Source organism: Typopeltis vanoorti, chromosome 26 (genome assembly GCF_054136105.1).
Source record: "Typopeltis vanoorti isolate ZY-2024b chromosome 26, IOZ_Tvanoo_1.0, whole genome shotgun sequence".
Taxonomy (NCBI): Eukaryota; Metazoa; Arthropoda; class Arachnida; order Uropygi; family Thelyphonidae; genus Typopeltis; species Typopeltis vanoorti.
The window spans coordinates 11,013,700-11,032,989 of record NC_143574.1 but is presented as its reverse complement, the minus strand read 5'-3'; the positions used below and the strand labels follow the sequence as shown (position 1 = coordinate 11,032,989).

The following is a 19,290-nucleotide window of genomic DNA, read 5'->3' as shown; positions in this document are numbered from 1 at the left end:
AGAGCAAGTACTCCTATGTTCGCAAATCAGCAGTTGAGAAGACTTCTCCCACTCATCTTCAACAAGCTCCTAAACACCCAAACTAATATTAAACTAACCAAACTCCTAAACTAATATTTTCAAAAAGGAAAATAAACAAAGTTGCAATAATTACTATGGAATATATTCATTAAATGTATGCTGCAGTTTGTTGAATACAATCCAAGCATTACAGAATGGACTTCATGAATATCTACATCCATTAGAAATAAAGTCAATGAAGTTAATAATTTAAGAACTGCATATACTTGACTATAAAAGTGAATGAAAACAGATATTCTGAACATTTAAGGGGAGGTTGGAATACATTCAGTTTACAATGATGTAAATCGATACAAGCTTGATATCTGTAAGATTTGATGCATTTCTAATTTTATTCATAATTCTAAAGAAAAAAAAAAAGAATAATAAACATACAATCTCCAGTTGTTGAAAGTTTTTTCACTTGGTTATACTATAAATTAAAGATACCAAGAAATTATATACTTGGTTTAATCCTTTATCCAAGTGTAAGGAAACAAGGTTTGTACCTGAAGTATTTTCAGAACTGGGGCAACTCGTGGTAAAGGTGATCACTTGCCTTAGTATCCCATAATGCAAAGCACATCTCCTTGCAGACATGTATAGGCTAAACTGAGTTAACTGTTGTTGAGAAGTAATGTTTAAAGAAGGTGAAACCTTATTTCTTGAATGTGAGGCAATGAACGACAGTGTTCTCCCCAGAAATTTTTACCAGCCGGGTGGAATGAAGCATTAGCTGGGTGTACAAAAATTTCAAATGAGCTAAGAAAGACCCTTTTTCATAACAAATTAAAATAGCAATTTTATTAGAAATTACTTCAAACAAGGATATTTTATATAGTAATTATAACAAACAAGACTATGATTTTTCTTATTTTCTCATTAAGTAATGAAAAACCTCGTAATGCTCACAGCTTAAAATTCTACACATTAATTCTTCTCTTCTTCTTAGAAGCCCAGTTGTCAGCAGTTTTATTGTAATTAAAATCTGTTGGATCTGGTTCCTCCAGTGAAATCAGCATCAGATTATTTAGTGTGTTCTGACTGATGCAATTCTTCATACAAGTTTTTATCCTTTTTAATGCGGAGAAACCCCTTTCACATTCGGCTGTACTCACAGGTATGGTCAGTCCAACAGCAGCTAGTTTTGCTAAATTTCGAAAAGACTCTTTGAGCTCAGATGTTGTTCTTGCTAATTTCAGCAGTATTTGTCTTGGGTTTAAATTTTTGTATGACTGTCCATTAATCATTTTGGATGCAACTGCCCATTCTAGTTTAGTACTTTCATAGTTTAAAACTGCAGGACTTCCATTTTTAGAATAATAATCAAAAAGAATCTCAGAAGCCTCACGATGATCATGACTTTCTGCATTGAAAAGCAGGAAATAACCGGCACATCTGGAAATCTTGCTTCTAGGTGTTTAATAACTGTGCCTATGTATTTATCATATATTGTAGTCTTAAATGGAATAACATTAGAATCTGAGTAATCAATGTGAAGGTCTGACCATTCACCTGAAAGATGCTGATGAAGATTTTGAAAATGACTGCCAGGAGTGTCTTTCAATTCCATGATGGATAGTTTTCTGGCTTCTAAGACTTGCTCTATTTAAGTTAAGTCAACATCAAAATTATGTCTCTATGATAAAAAATCTTCTTTGCAACTGATACTGTTGTATTCAAGATCCTGATTTTTGTCTTCTTCTGTACGGATTGGTGTGTATCAAAGTGAATATCTGAAGCTCTCAAGATTGGCTTGCAATGCAAGAAATTGAGCTGGTCTCACAAGTATCGGACTCTCTCCGGTTCAATTTCTCATAACTATTAATTAAAAAATGTCTTAAATTACTTTTCCATTCTTGCTCATTATTTAGCCATGTCAATTCACGACATTAATTAGCTAGGTGTTCAGTAAAATCAGCCGGGCAGTTTGCCCATTCAAAAGGTCCTGGGGAGAACACAGAACGTAATACAATAACATTAAGAAATACTGGTGGTAAAAGTTATCCTACAGAGAAAAATCTTGACTTATCTAGGAATTTGAATATTATTAAAAGTGCAAGACGAAATGAGTTTGACCCTCTGATGCTCACATTTTATTTTTGTCAAATAAGAATGAGGGGTGCAATATGAGAAAGAAACCAACTGCAAGAGAAAGAAAACACATGCTATGCTTTGATAGATATAGCATGTAGGCAGGATTAACTGTCTTATCAATGGCATTATTCGGATTTATATGAAGGAAGTTACTAGGCTGTGATGATCATTGTGCCTATCCCTTATGTCAAGAATGAGCCTACAAGATTCATTAAAAAACAATTAGATCAAGAATACAGGCAACTCTTTTGTCCTATTCCAATTTTATATATATTCCCGCAGCCAGTGTCCAATTGAATGTAGCAGAATTACTTAATAATCAGTTTGTCGTATTCCGTACTAGTGCAAATGATGCTGTGCAACATAGGGGAAGCAAATGATACAGGGACTACAAGTGAACTATAGTTGGTGAGTAGGGTTAAATGTTAATAAAGTTATAGAACTGGATATATGCTGTTATATATGTATATAATGAGAGTGCATATATAAATAACATATATATATAAATAACATGTATATATTGGAATTCATATTTATTCAGTGAAAAATGATATGGAAATTAATAAAGTTTGAATGACTAAACACTGAGAATAATAAAGAATGGGGTTTAATGGGAACACACATACGCACATTTCTGCTATCCAGTACTGGCGTTCTCGCGATATCTCTCACACGCAGTTACATACAGCTGGAACTGTAGCACGTAATCCAGTTTAAACTGTACCACAGTTTATATTAGATCTGTTGTCATTATTATGTAATGTTTCTGTAGTTTTTTGTGCATATAATTCTTTGTAGTCGGACACCTGAAATTGTTTTATCAGCGAAACTAGTAGTGTTCCCATTAAACCCCATTCTTTATTATTCTCCGTGTTTAGTCATTCAAACTTTATTAATTTCCATAACATGTATATAATGTGTATATAACAGTGCATGTATATAACGACAGTGTGTACACTCACAGTCATTATCCAGTTCTATAACTTTATTAACATTTAACCATACTCACCAACAATAGTTCACTTGTAGTCCCTGTAGCATTTGCTTCCCTTGTGTTGCACAGCATCATTTGCACTAATATGAAATATGATGACAAACTGCTTATTAAGTAATTCTACTACATTCCCTGCTAGTGGACACTCTGTCCCTATTATCAACTCTCTAGAATTATTCTTTTTCAAGCAGTAGAAAAATAATCCTCATATTACACTTTTCTTTCAATACAATGTTTGCCATTTTTCTAGCCTGCATTTTATACTCAGTTCCTATTTGATCTACTATTTTACTTATTTAAGCCTCAAACCAAATAGTCTCAAAGCTTCACAATATTTCCACTGTCCAAAAACATTGGACAGGGGAATAAAAACAATGAATTTTCTAAATATCCAGTCTGAATATCATGGCATCATGTGATATCTGTGGATGTCATTTCCAAATGATGAAAAACTTTTTCATCATATTCATACAAGTATCTTATAGTATGAAGCTAAAAAAATTGCATTTAATGACCAGCTTTCCAAAAGATGGGGAGAGAGGAAGAAATCTCCCTAAAGAATGTTTTTCAGTAGTGCAGTTTATGTCTGTATGAATAGTAATGGATTAATATAACTATTTAGTTCTATTTCTTATCTTAGCAAAAACACAAAAGCAAACAGCAAAAATGCAGAATTAATTATAAAAATAAAAAAAAGACTGTGATCCAAACATGGTTGCAGATCATATAAGAGAGATTCTACCCATTACAATGCTAAAATGTTTTAAAATTTTTGTAAAAAAAAAAAAAGATAATGTTAATTTATCATTTAAATCAATACATTTTCTATACTGTACTAAAGAGGCTGAACTACAGCTCATTACCAAGAAACATTTATGACCCCTTAAAAAAGTATTAAATGGCCCACATTCAACTTTTACAAAATTATTACTAAGCTCTTTAATAATTCATTTTTAACACACATGCACACAAAACCTGAGTGTAACTGTTAAATATATAAATATACCGCTTAGCAAAAACCCTCTAATGCAGAATTTGCAATGCTATGAAATATTCAAAATGTTTAAAGTATTTGTTTATATATAAAAATGCCAAGTTTTCTATTCATGTGATTGTCATTTTCATGGGAAAAATAAGATTATACTTATGCACATTTGTCATTGTCGGAGTGAGCAGCAAATGCAAGTATTGTGTATGACAGAACAGATGGTAAGATGACTTAAGTCTCTAGAGTTCTGATAAACATATCAATGTTTAAATATGTCAGCATGGCATATTTTTCAGGTGAGTTTATTTATACTACTATACATATGCTTAAAGTTTATCTTATTCATCTATCTGATTTTACTTTCTAGACATGAACAAAGGTGATATAATGTTGAAAAGGACATGCTAAAAGTGGACTTGATTATTATTATCCTAAAATCCCTTGATAATAAAGCAGGGCTGCAGCACAACTAAGTTTATATATAAGCCAGTTAAAGAATGACAGAAAAAAAAAAAAAAGACACACACACACACATATATATAATTAAAGAAAGAAATAATAAAATCAATGTAGGAATACCGTAATAAATTTAATACTGTTTCAATATACACTATGCAATGAAAACATCAGTGGTGGGTTTCCCTTTCAGTCATTTCCAACCCTAGGTGACTTTGTAGGCATAGCCCACAAAGTGTTACAGGGTAGTTTACCATTGTCCCCCCCACACACACACACAATTTTATCCAGGCTCAGGACCGGCATATGGCTGGGATGCATTCATGAGTGTAATCCATGTGTGTGTATGTGTGTGTTCACGGAGCCAGTTTGCCTGTTCTGAGGGATGAAAAATCTGAGTTTCTAACTCATCTTTTGTTTAAAGAGATCAGATAAAGATTCCTCGCATCACAGACAGGAATCGAACCCAGGTCTTTCCGACTGAGCTACAGTGGCTTGCAAACATCAGTACCATACCATATTTAAGCAAATTATTGACTATTATTATCAACATTTGACCTCCATGGAGTCAGAGACTCATCATGGGAGGTACTGACTATTGCATACAATGCTCATCCAACAGCGTCTTAAACTGATTCAATGTATCCACATCCACAACACACTCAGGCAATGCATTACACTCACCAACCACCCTCCATGCAAAGAACTTGCTTCTCATGCCTTTGCTCACACTCTCCTTATACAGTTTCCAGCAATGGCCACTTGTTCTACTCCCCTCTCCCATTCTATGAAAAATCTCTTCCATGTCTACCCGATAATGATCCCTGACCATATATGTCTCTTCCCCTCTTCTTCCTATTCACAAGGCTCTGCAACTTACATTCTCTCAATCTGTCCTTGTACTTCACATTCCAAAGACCACTGACTATGTTTGTGAATCTTCTCTGTACCCTTTCTAACATATCCTTGTCACCATGAAAACCTGGTGACCAAATCTGTGCACAATAATTCATATAAGGCCTGATCAAGGCCTTATACAATGGAATCATAACCTCTCTATTTCTGCATGTCAGGGTTCTCCGCATCATTGCCATTATTCGATGTGATGTCTTCACAGCTTGTGCAATGTGGGCCCTGAATTTCATGTCCTTGTCCACCATCACTCCTAGATCTCTCATCTCCTCTACTTCTGTTAAAGTTTCTCTACCAAGTGTATACTTTGTATCCCATCATTGCTTACCAAATCTCAAAATATTACACTTAGCAACATTGAACTGACAGTTCCACTTACCTGCCCATTCATGCAATCTATTCAAGTCCTCTTGTAAGGCATTAACATCAGCCTAACTGTGCATTATTCTCCCCAGTTTCGCATCATCTATCGATCTTTGATAACATTTTAAAACAGTTACAAATTGCATATTTTGCAATCTACCATGTTATATTTGTTATAACAGCCAACAAAAAGAATGGTTCATTAATTACGACAAGCAGAGATATCTTTTAATTGATATTAAATAAAAATTAAGCATTATTAAATCAAATGTCTTTTAAATAAAACCATATTCATGATTTGAAAACTAAAAGATCCTAGATCATAAAAAAAAATTAAATTCTTTGTAACACAACACTAACTTCTAACAAGCTGACAGTTGGCTACTATCTCGTATTTCCAAAAGATTTGATTTTCTTATAAAAAACCAAATGTCTGGAAGCCTTTTTTTTGTATTACTTAACTCATTTCTTTAGAAAATCTCCCACCATGGTGCAGCCAAAAAAATAACAAGTTTTGATAAAAAAAGAGTTGTCTTTGAAATGAGGAACTTATTTAGGTATTTTCAACTAAGATCGAGCTAGCAAGAATTAGTAAGAGTAGTGTGATTTTAAATTCCAAAATATAGGAATTTTTTCTTCTGTAGGAAAGCAAGGCTGAAAATATCAACGCATTTAGCCGCATGTATAATACACATCATAGCCTATGAGAATTCTAAATGACCTGCACCCTCCTTTTAGAAATACCATGATTTTCAACAAAGAATGGAAAAATCATTTAATGATCCAATTTAAAAAATGCAAATTAATTTTTATGAATGGCACTTTTCAACTAGACTACTGACTTGCAAAATGAAGAGAAACTGTATAACACAGGGTATTCATCATACAAATAAAACAAAGGAAATTTTTTTAATGAATTACAATTTTGGAAATTCCTAGTACCTCCATTGTTCTTATAAAAAGATACTAAGAATTTTGTTTACATATAGGAAAAAAGCAGGCCTGGTTGGCCGAGTGGTTAGCATATTCGCTCCCCAGCCAAGAGGATGCGGGTTTGAATCCCGCTTAGGCATGGATGTTTGTAATTGTCTTTCACCTTCATACATGCATTCATACAAGTAAATAAACACTCCCCCAAGATGGACTGGGTCACCATAAGGGTAGTAGACCCAACCCTCATGTAATGGAAGAGACCTTCACCCTGTAGTGGGTAGAAAAACAGGCTGAATAGTTATGAGGATCGGCTGGGGGAATGTGGACTACAGAGTTTGGTGGATAGAAGAAGGAGAGGTGATATGATTGAGACTTTTAAACTGTTGAGAGGTGGTTACAGGGTTGACACTGGGTAGTTCTTTCGCTTGGTTGAACAGCGGGGAAGGAGTCATGACAAGGGGCCATCCCTGGAAGTTACGAAAGGAAACTGTGAGAAAGAGAGTAAGGAGTGGTTTCTTTACATGGAGGGTGATTGAACCATGGAATGCACTGCCTGATGGAGTGGTGGGAGCGAGAACGGTCAATGAGTTTAAAGAGTGGTATGATAGACTTTGTGTTTCTTAGGGGGGGGGGGACCTCCCCTCGATGAGTCTTGACAGACTTTATGTTCTTAGGAAGGACCTCCCACGATGAGCCTTTTGACTCCATGGAGGCCTGAATAATAATATCATCACAGGAAAAAAATAAAAAGTTCAGACAAAATCTGCACAATCTATACTATCATGCATGCCGTACATGACATTAGATTTAACACTGCTTACAATAATGTCTATGGTAGTTGCTGTGCTTTGCAACTTTGCTTCAATTTGCCATTTGTAATTTTTTTTTATGTTGTCTTTATTAGATAATTTGAATGAATTGAAACCAATCATCACACCCTCAAAAAGAATGGGCAAAAACTAGTTTTTAAAGCTTATAAAAAAATGTTCAGTAACATTTTTTTTTTTTTTGCTAAAAAAGGCATAAGTAGTAACCCATATGTGTAATTAAAGTGACTTGGGTCTGTGGGCTTAACTAAGGGTAAGAGAAGGAAAAAATAATAAATCCGCCTTAAATATACTACTGGTGCAATACAATAATACTCAAGTTCAAGTCTAATTACTTTGCAATTTAAGATTTAGGTTTCTACAACTTTAATCCCTTAATACAAAGCTTTTCCTCCATTAAACAATTATGCAACTTAAAAAAAAAAAAAAAAAAAAAAAAAAAAAAAAAAAAAATCAAGGAACCAATCTTAAGGGGAAAATTACTGAGAATTTAAAAAAAAAAAAAAAAATCAAGGAACCAATCTTAAGGGGAAAATTACTGAGAATTTAAAAAAAATGCAATTTATTTTTAAAGTAAATACGGTATTTAGTATTTTCTAAGTCAAGCTCATGGGTTGAATGTTTATTCAAATTAAAATTCCTTTCTTGCTTTATATTATCTTCTTTTCAGGAAACAAGCAACTCATTTCATATTGTGAGGAAATGATTAAATTATTTTCTGAAACCATAGTACCTTCAGAAATTGGACATAACACTTATGATAGTCCCAATACAGTCAAGAGTTCATTACTATACAGCCATTTACTGAGCAGCTTCCTTCTAATTGTTCTGTTATTTCTGTGATGACATTCGAAACTTGTATCTTTACTCTTTTGTCTTCCAAAGAATTATCGACTAATCAATCACCAATCTAGCTATAATTTGGCATTCTTGTTATACTTTTTATCTTTCCCTACCTTGTCATTTTTGTTTCATATAACTGTTTTGCTTATTCTTTCATATCAACTCAGGTTAGTTTCTTTTATGGTTTTTTTTAAGAAGAATTCTTGAGTATTAAATACCAAGAATCCTGCAATACCTTTATTTTAAAACAGTAATTCTGTCATCAGTTTGGATCCTCAAATTTTTTAAAAGATATCAGTAACAAAAGTTTCAAATCTGTGATCAAATGCTATGTTTCTGATATAATTAAGGTCCAAATCTGAAAATTAGCTTGAAACTGGTTTTGTACTTTGCTAGCTTGGTATTATTATATCATTTCATTGTTTTTTTTGTTTTGCTTTTTCACATAAATTAAAAATCTGATAGCAAATTTGGTGCAAGTCGATTTGATTAATTAGTAGTTTAGACTTGATTGTAAAGTCTATTTGTGAATGACCCAACTATAAACTCACATTACAACAATTTTTTGGTTTTTAATAACTACCGTATATTCTTCTATGGTTCTTAATGAGCTGGGCCCTTAAGTGCCAAGGTGGTTAGCCTATAAGTGTACCTAGTCAATTACATGTTCTTCTGGCCAGTTTGAATGTATGCAGGATGAAAATCCTAAAGTTTCAGGGAGAAAAAAAAAACCTTCTAACCTTTGTATGAAACTAGCTAACTCACCTTCACTTGAAAGGCCCAGATAAAGGTCTTTCGCATCAGATTTAGAAACATCTCATTTAGTGATGTAGTGTGGTGTCACTATAGATATCGTTTTTCTACTGTTCCAGCTTTTTTTCATGTAATTCTTAAAGGAGGAAAGTAATCCTATAAATCCACATTGACTCATTTGGTGGCTGGTAGATAACATGAATTTGTTTTAAATGGTTTATGATAATATTACCAAAGCAGTGAATTTGAATTTTGGTTTATAGTGTGAGCTGGATTTTGCAAAAGGTGTCTGATAAGACTCTACATGATAAATTTGTTTTCAGAACGAACAATTTGAAAATTGAAAGAGGGGGGTTAGCAAGGTAGTTGACAGATTACTATAGCCAATGTGTTCTTGGGCGGGAGAAGGACAGATTAAATGTCCTTATGGTACAAATTGATGGTTTGTACCATAAGGCCATTTTGGGTACTTTCCTGACAGCTTTGCTTTCTGTCTGCCATCACAACCAGAGATGTGATGGCAGACAGAAACCATCTGTCTGCCAGACATCTGTCTACCCAAACCGGCCTTATAGTACTTTCCTGTTTAATTTATATATTGAAAGCATGTCAGGTGTGTGCTTGGTGATATGCAGTTGCTTACCGATGATGCTACAATTAGAAGCATAATGAAGAATGCTGATGGCACTGAAGTCTAATTACTTGATCTAATGATCAAACAAGACATCGGTTTCCATTAATTCAACAGGAAACTAACTACAGAAGGCAGAAGTAAAAATTCTGAGTATATTGGTGGATAAAGGATTGAAGTTTGAGAATCTTATACTGTGGAATGTAAAATGTTCCCCACAGGATTATAGCTATGATGATAGTGGGGGGGGGCAGCAGAAATGATAAGGTGGCAGTATGAAACTGATTCATCTACATATAGATTACTGTTCAAATCCAGGCTCTCTGGTTGTAATGGCAGACAGAAAGCAAAGCTGTCAAAAAAAAAGAAACAATTTTGGATTAGAAATTTGAGTGATACAGAGATGGGAAGGTATATGGTGGGATGAGAAGTTTCTTTCTTTTTTTTTTTTAATAGCCAAACTAATTAAGATTACAGGACTAGTTTATTATGTCTGTTAATCATATGTATCCTTCTGATCAGTTTATTTTCCAGGATATATATATAAAAACATTTCTGGAAAACCCTGCTCCTTCCATATGAGACCAATTAAATCACCTTCAGATGAAACGCTCTTATAATGATTCTTTAAATCCTGAACATGATTTAAAAACAAAGTCCAGATCTCTCTAACCAAAAACATTATTCATTATCGACACTGAATGAACCTGAAGGAGAAGTTATTTGATTGAAATAAGTATGCAAATTGTGTAAGGTAATATAATGCATTGCAATTTCTTTTTCTGACTTTAAGGTGATAAGAAACCTGAATGTATTGCATAAATGGATGGTCAGAGCTGACGAGTGTGCTTTGCCATGTATTTTAATAAGCAAATTAGATAGGTCTAGATCTCATCTTATTATTTATTCCTGTTATTCACTTATTGCTTACTGTTCAAATTTACTTGCAATGTTAAGATTTAAATCTGTTTAATTATTTACAGTTTTAATCTGCCGTTCTCTTAATTGAATGCTGGGTGGTTGACAATTTAGATGCTTCACTTCATACCTTGCATATCATTAGTCAATTATAAATCAATCTCTGAAGTACTTATAAAAGGTATTAGACAGGCTGGCGAGAAATAACATCCAGAGGCAGATAAACGCTGATCATTTATAGAGGAAAAGCATGGCTTCGAGGGAGGTCTTGCTTTACAATCTACTCAGATTTTACAACAGAGCAACAGTGAAGTCAGATAAGTGGAATAGATATACAATGATTCTTTTAGATTTTGCCAAGAAATGTGATAAAATTCCACAGGTGTAGGGAAAAAAAAACATGGGATCATCCCTAGAAGCTGAACAAGGATGTGATCAAAAAGTATGTGAAGTCCAGGTGGTTCTTTTCATTGCATGCAGTGAATGAATAGAATAAACTACCAGTAAATTGTAATGCATGTTCGGTGAACATTTTTAAGGAAAGATATGAGTATACCAAGGAACTACACATTCCAGGACCTTCCAATCAATGAGTTTTGACTTTCTACATATAATAATAATTACTTTGTTTATACCTTTTCTAAATAAAGGAATGATGGTATTAATCATTTATTTTTACAATTTTTATATTTTATTATATTACTTATACACTATTTTCTAAGGCTTTTATTACACTTGGTCTTCTCTTGTTGCACGTGAATAACAAATGAGTCAATGAAGCCCTATTGTATTTTAACATAATAAATGAAGATATGTAATAATAAATATTTACTGTATATACATTAAGTGGATATTAAATCCAACATCATTTCAAAGCCGAATATAGAAACTATAAAAGTTTTGTGTGAAAATAGAGCTTGCAGGAATACACCGCTTCCATACTACGAGTTGCCCTAGCCGAACCCATGCCGCGATGTATTCCCGCAAGCTCTCTGGTCAATTTTAGCATGAAACTTTTATAGTTTCTGTATTTGGCTTTGAAATGATGTTGGATTTAACATTCACTTAATTTATATAATTTTGCATCGCCAAAATGAAGCCTTTGGCTCTTTATTTTAGTAAATAATTTACTGAACTGTTTACTGAAAGACTAAATGAAGGCTAAGATCAGCTCACTATTTACAGAAACAGGAGCCTCCACAGCTCAGTAATGAGAGTGCCCTTTCAAATCCTGTTGGACATGAACCTGTAAAATATCTGTAATTACACAAGTTACCACTGGAACTAAAAATCAAATGTGAATCCAGTGGTAACTTGTGTAATTACAGATATTTTACATCTGGATGTAGTTATAAAATAAAATGGGATTACTGAATGATACTAAAAGTTTTGAAAAATATGTTCACTTGTTTGCTCAATGAAAGCTATAAGGGACCAACTGAGGTACATTTCTTCAGTAAACTTCTGAATAGCATTGAACTATAGATGCATATACAGTGAAAGTCAATTTAACAAAGCCCTTCATCTCTAAAGAGATAAAGAGTTTTGTATCATATTATTATTATTACGTTACACCTCCAAGGAGTCATCGAGGGAGTGTACCTATTTCTACAACTCTTGGTCTCCACCATGATTACCAACCATACCAAACTGCAACTACCGTCATCATCTATGCTAATGCCATCTACTAGTATTTTTTTTTGTCTGTAAATTGCATGTGTCTCAAGGCGAATTGTCTGTATGCAGGATAAAAAAACCCTGCTATCTCCGTTTGAGATCAGCTAACTCACCTTCAACTGAAAAAGCACATATAAAGATTCCTTTTGCGACGAGAATCGAACTCAGGCATTTTCCAATCAAAGAGTGCAATGTACCATCATTCTTCCAATTGTGCTACAGAGGTGCATTGACGAGGTTGTGCTGCATGAAAATGATGCAACAATGTATCCAGACATTATGGACAAACAACTGATATTCAGACAGGGACACTGTCTGAATATCAAATACATCTTCATACTTCTTCATTTGACAAGTACAAATGAAGAAATAACTTTGTTGTTCTATAAGGCTTTCTAGCTTTGTTCAGATCATAAGCAGTATAAGGTTGTTAGGTCTGATTACTGTGCACTGATTTGAATACCAGAAAGATATTACATGAAGAGTATAATAAGTAGAATGCATTGCCAGATAAGTCTAAAATATATTTCCTATGATAAGTTTTACCATTTACACAGAACTAATTATAATGAAGAAATCTAATTAGTTGTCATTCTTCCTGAAACGTTCCAATCATCTTAGATGCAGGCTACATTATTAGACCTATTCAGGTACAAGAGGCACTATAACAGCATGATATGCTTGCACCACAAAAGTACTTTTTTCTGTTAAAATGATTCCATCCAATTAACAATGAAGTTTTCAAACTTTTCAATTAAAGGCACAGCACCCAATACACAAAATTCCACCCTGCATCAATGCATTATAATTTCAGTGCCCTTTTTAATATCGTAATATACAGATGTTAAAATCATAGACTATTTTAATATGTATTAATTTAAAAAAATTTTATGGCTATATACTTAAAAATTGTGGTGTACATTTTCATTGACAGTGTTGATGTTGACCTCACTGATTCACAAGCATATCAAATGAAAACAGTTTGACACTTTTGCTGTTTGTGTAATTTCAATTAATTTTATTTACAAAATATCAATTAACACACTATTTTAAATAAAAAAGTGAATAAAGCAGAGTATAGAACAATGTCTTCTAACTATAGATCAATCAGTATTCTGGTTCTGTAGTAAGGTCATGGAAAAACTGATAAGGAACAAGAATGCAGGATTTTCTCCAATATCTGACAATAATGGTAAAGGTCAATTGTGCTTTCTCAATTTATTACTGTTTTGTGAAAGTTTATAAAATCCTTGGATTGGAAAGTTGGGTTAATATATAGTCCAGCTGGATTTTGTAAAGATCAAAAGATTACTTCTAAGCATAAAAGGGACTCGGGAGCAGGTTTGCTAACAGGTATTAAATGATAATCTATAGTAGTGTCAAAATGAAAGCGATTAGCAAAATGACTCGGAAATCAATTTGGGTTCATTCCATTTTAACTTACAGATTGAATGGAGTGTTAGATGATGTATGGTTCATGTAACTGGGGATTTGAAAAGTAAACTTTAAAGTAAAAGTAAACATCTTTAAGGTTGGATATGGAAGTTACAAGTTAGCTGTGTGTGTGTGTGTACACACACACACAATATTATATTATAATATATATATAAGCAACTGATATAACCACAAGAAGGAACATATCTTAAAACTCTTTAACCCCCATGTTTCAGCAAATTGTACTTTCTCAATTTGTTTCTTGTGTTTCAGTTGCTTTAATATAATTTTTGTTCTAGGTGTTTATCAGAACTTTTCAGAACCTACCCCCCCCCTCATATATACATATAGCTCAGCTTATTCACCACTTTCATATGCCATCTTATATGAATACATTGACAAAACTGTGTGTGTGTATATACACACACACACACACACACACTGGTTTATACATAAAGAATTATAGCCATGGTAATTCTCTATGTATAAACCAGTCCCAGCTATATTTTAGCTGTGCTGGGATCAGAGCTCCATTTTTTTGGGATGATAAAGTGATAGTAAACATAAAGACATCAGGATTATGAAATACTGCTTATAAACCAAGGACAGTGGAGTGTGTACTTTCCAATTTGTTTTGCAAGCACCAAATGAGCAATATGCCTGGCAAAGGGAAGTATTATATTGTATACTTGTAAGCACAAATGGTTAGGATGAGAGTTGTAGTCATGGAAGATTGTAGAGGAAATTGATAAAGGAGTCTGAAGTGAATTGCCTAAATGGGTGGTTGCACTGTTAGCTTGATATTGATTTTAATAATCAAGTCTAGGTTCAATCATCTGTAATGAGTACAACTCCATGCACATCTTAATAATATATCATTGATTTTATTCCTTACAAACATTATAAAATTCAAAACCATTGCATAATGTCACCACTTTTCACATAGGGAAAATTAGGTAAATAACATGCTCGCTCAATTCGTTCAGGTTGTCATTGGGTCTACTGGTTACTGCAAGCTTTGTAAATTTTAGTTATAATTCAGTAGATTTTCTTGTTTATTAAAAACTATATTAAATTATGACAAATAATAATAAAAATGTATTATTATTTCTTTATTAAAAGCATCAAATAATTGTCACTGATCGCGCGTTAGAAAGTTGCAGAGTTATCTATATAACATTCCCATAAGCCTAAGGAAACTGTGTTGATGGTCGCGAAAACAATACTTAATCAGAACTCTTACTTATAAACATACAATTACATGTTTATAAGAAAATTTTATTCCCAGTTAAGACACGTACTCATACAACAAGTCTCATGAAGTGACAAGTGCTGCCACGGCAAGTAAAATTAGTGGGTGTAACATTTCCCAAATGGAAACTTTCGTATAAACATGAAATTCGCTACAAAATCGTTTAAATAGCAAACGGGTAACCATTTAACTGTTTATTATCTATGTATGATAATCCCAGTATAGTATATTCATGCAAATCACATACGTATTATTGGAATAAACAGGATTACCACAAAGCCTGACCTTCCGAAATACTATAAACATGCTATAAGTACCTTACCTTATAGCAAAGGTACAATATATATGCAAATCGCAATGGGTTTACGAAGGATTTATAAAAGCGACAAAATGTATTTTATCATCATCTCCACAAAGTTTGCATTTGGTTTATTGAAATACAGTGTAGCATTAAAGCAATTCGACCTAAAATAATAATAATAAAAAAAAAGTAACATATATTTCGGTCTTGATTTTTTTTTTTTTTGAGCATCAATAAAATCAATTGCAAATTGATGCATATCACATGCAAATTGGCTTAAGCCCAATGTATTACAGAAGAAATTTAAGCAGTTCGATTAGTCTACAGTCTAAATTAATTAAAATGAAACACTAAAGAATACTGGATTCCTGTATTAACAAAGATTTGAAAAGCTTTACATTTTAATAGCAAGAGACTTCGACTTACATAATTACAATGTCTCTTGTCATTCAAATCAGGTGCCTCTTTTTAGCACAGGCTAATTCAGGAACTAGAATTTAAAGTATTCCCAAAGTTGAAAATGCTCATAATGGTGTATAATTCTAACGAATGTCATTATTTTCAAATATAATTTTACATAAATAATTTTATAAATTTTTCATTAAGTATTCTTGTTACATTGGAAATTGTAATACGACGCTCTGTTGGGAACCTAGTCCCAATGGAAAGACAATACACTTTATCAGATGATTAGTAACAATTTAAAATGTGCAGCACATAAAATCAATAAAGAATTAAATAATCTTTGTACGTGAGTTTTTTCCGTTATTAATTTTGTATCGATAATGAATAAATAAATAGCACTTCAGAATAGATATGAGTGTGTACGCGTGTTGAAAGTTTTTTTTTTTTTTTTGTTTTACCTTGGTTCTATTATCCATTCAAGATGCCAAGAAATTATATACCTGGTTTTAATCCTTTACCTAAGGAAGCAAAATAAGTTTTGCGTATGAAATATTATTCGCGTTTGAGCTACTTATAGACACATACGAAAAGGGAATAATTTCATTTGTAGCAGTTTATCAAAAATAAGGGCTAAATTATCCAAGTCATTTTAACAGGTTTTCAGATACAAACAAAATCTGAGAATTCTAAGAAAAATATAAAGAATGTACTTTAATCGGGGAAAAAAAAAGTTATTTGCATTTTATATATAACACATATAAATTAGAACTCATTAAACATAAGATTTTAAAATCGAAAACGGTCAAAAATATTAGCTTTGAAATAACAGTGCGATTACAATAACAGCACTTAAACGTTAACATAAACAAAAGAATAATCACAAGTTGTCAAGTACTGAGAACACTCAACAGCTCGAGGAGTAACTGTTGAACGAACAATTCATCTAATATTTGTAACTCAGAAATATCGAATACCGATTAATTTTAACACACAGAAATCATTATGGCAAGCTTATTTTCGAAACTAAAGATGCGAAACAAACACGTGCGAATTTGTGATCAACCAATTAAAACGACTACGACTTCAGAGAGGCAATTAAGCTTCAATACACTTGTACACTCTCCTAGCAGAACACTTTTTCGCACATGCCATCAACAATGATATACACTCCTTGCATGACGCCTGCTCCAAGGCCCTGATCAAGGCGTCGTGATAGCGACCTCCCTGTGGCTATGGCAACATCTGCTAACTGCTTGTTTCCTTTCTTCCCACAAATCCACCCACTAATGGTTGTCAGGTTTTTCTACGACCTACTCAGTATTCTAAATGTTACCGAAATATTAAAGTTCTCATGATTATTTGAAATAGTAATGATGAGTCATGCGCTGCTTTGAGATTTTTCATACAATCAATAAAAATATAAGTGCTTTATAATGAATGTTTTTGCAAGAGACACGAAAATTGCATTTTACTAAATATAAATATATTATGCATACACAGTATAACTTGCTAATAATAGTTTTGGATGTGACAATACGAATAATAAGTAATATTTAATATTTCAAAGACTGAGACGTAGTCAATATCCCCAAGTTGACAGTTGCATTTTTATTTCTAGAGACTAAATACAATTCATATTACTACGAAATCATATTCACTAAAAATAAAAAAACTAATCGGTAGCACTGCTTGAAATATTACACCTGAATCTCTTAGTTTTGTTCCGCATTCATTACAGCATGAAATAATCAACCCTAATCCTAATCGTGTGCGCCGTTCCTGCTGAGTGTGTAATCGAAGCTATTTGGCGTTACCATCGAACACCCACGAGTCTCGTTAAGTCAACACCGGTAACCTCAACATAGGTGTTTTTAGTTACGTATCAGATATCATATTAAACTTAAAATATATACGTTCATGACAAGTAACAGTATAGATTCTTATTTTCAACTGGAAATTAAGCATAGCGGTGACACAAAGCCCCGAGTGCCCCTCCCCCAGGGTCGGGCGTAACATGTGTGGAGCCAGCCGAACCATGCAGCCGTGCCTGCGGCAAGCATGTCTGGCACTCACCTCGCCCAGGATGCCCGGGGTTGGGGGATTAAGGCGGGCTTCTTTGTTCACATTACTAGAATTTAAAGAAACTTACCAACTTGCAGGACACATTCAACGCATCCTCCTTCATATAACCGTACTCCTCGATAAAAAGGAAGCTTTTGATAGTCTCCACAACCACTACTATCACTAGATAATGAAGAGTACATGCATATATCCCTCTCGTTTCGAGGAAATGACCAATAAATAATCCTCTTCTGCACAGGCTCAGGGATCCGATTATATCTTTCCTCTATCCTTTGGAAAGGAATGTGGAAGGCCACTACTTTTGCACAGATATCTAAAAGGGTGTCCGGACATCGTCTTCCTTCTATTTTTGAGTCGCTATTTAATAATCTACTGTTGTTTTGGGTCGAATTACTCCCCATCCGAGAACAACAGAGTCTCGGCACCGCCGCCATATTGAAACATCTGATACCAGAATGGCTGTCACGCATGCGCCAATGCATTTAACAGTTTCAGAGCGCTTGCGTGCTTTTCTCAGCATATTTCAAATACATGTGAAGGGCCTAAAGAGTGTCTACTCGATGCCATTATGTAATTTTTCACGTCGTGTAGTACGGCCCAGGACACTGAATAAGAAATTTGGCAATTCACATGTTTTTCATTCAAATAAGAGGCGCGGTCCTTGTGTACTTTGTGCATGAAGTGTGTCAGCGGGGAACGCCAGCTATGGCCTTTCGCAGCCCCACATCGCCATCGATTGGAAGAAGTGACCGCCCTAGCAGCAATGAACGGCGCTTTTCAAGAACCCCGGGAAAATACAGAACCCTAGGTTGTACAGTAGTCGAAGCATCACTGTGAATTAGAAGTGCTGTGTGCTTGCGCCGTAGATTAGGGCTAAAGTGGCTCCTCTGCGGTGCACTAGTTGCCGACTTAGAAAAATGAGGACATCTGGTTTGGTACCATGCCCTAACTTTCCATATGGTAGTTTCACTACGGAAAGGGATATAAAAGGAAAAGTATTACACTCTTCCAAGTCGATACTTTAAATGCTCCTAGAAATGCAAAATAAAACTACAATCACGCAATACTAAAAACCATCGTGCTCGTTCGTTCAGTATATAAACAATACATGACAAAAAGCGATAAGTAGTGCATCAAACTAATGTTGAACATAAAAACAAAAATCAAAGACATTAATAGAAATTAATCAACAGATAAATAAATCAACTTCACTGCAGGTGATACGCTGTACTTGTAATGGTTTAATGGATATCCATTTCCGGTTATAAACAAGAAAAAAAAGTGGCATTTTCTGTCAACAGTTAATAGATTTATTAATTGTTAAAGAAGAAAACATTAAGAAAAATTAAAAATGTAACAATGTT

At 33.7% G+C, this 19,290-nt stretch overlaps 1 protein-coding gene across 1 annotated transcript in view; it reads right to left on the bottom strand.

Moving 5' to 3' along the window:
• LOC150092321 (zinc finger SWIM domain-containing protein 5-like) overlaps positions 1-18,360 on the bottom strand; it is a 320,532-nt gene extending 302,172 nt beyond the window's left edge. The window contains exon 1 of the mRNA XM_090414845.1: positions 17,994-18,360. Within this exon, the coding sequence (XP_090270971.1) occupies positions 17,994-18,360 (367 nt within the window). The remainder of the gene's footprint in view (positions 1-17,993) is intronic.
• Between the last annotated feature and the right edge of the window lie 930 nt (positions 18,361-19,290).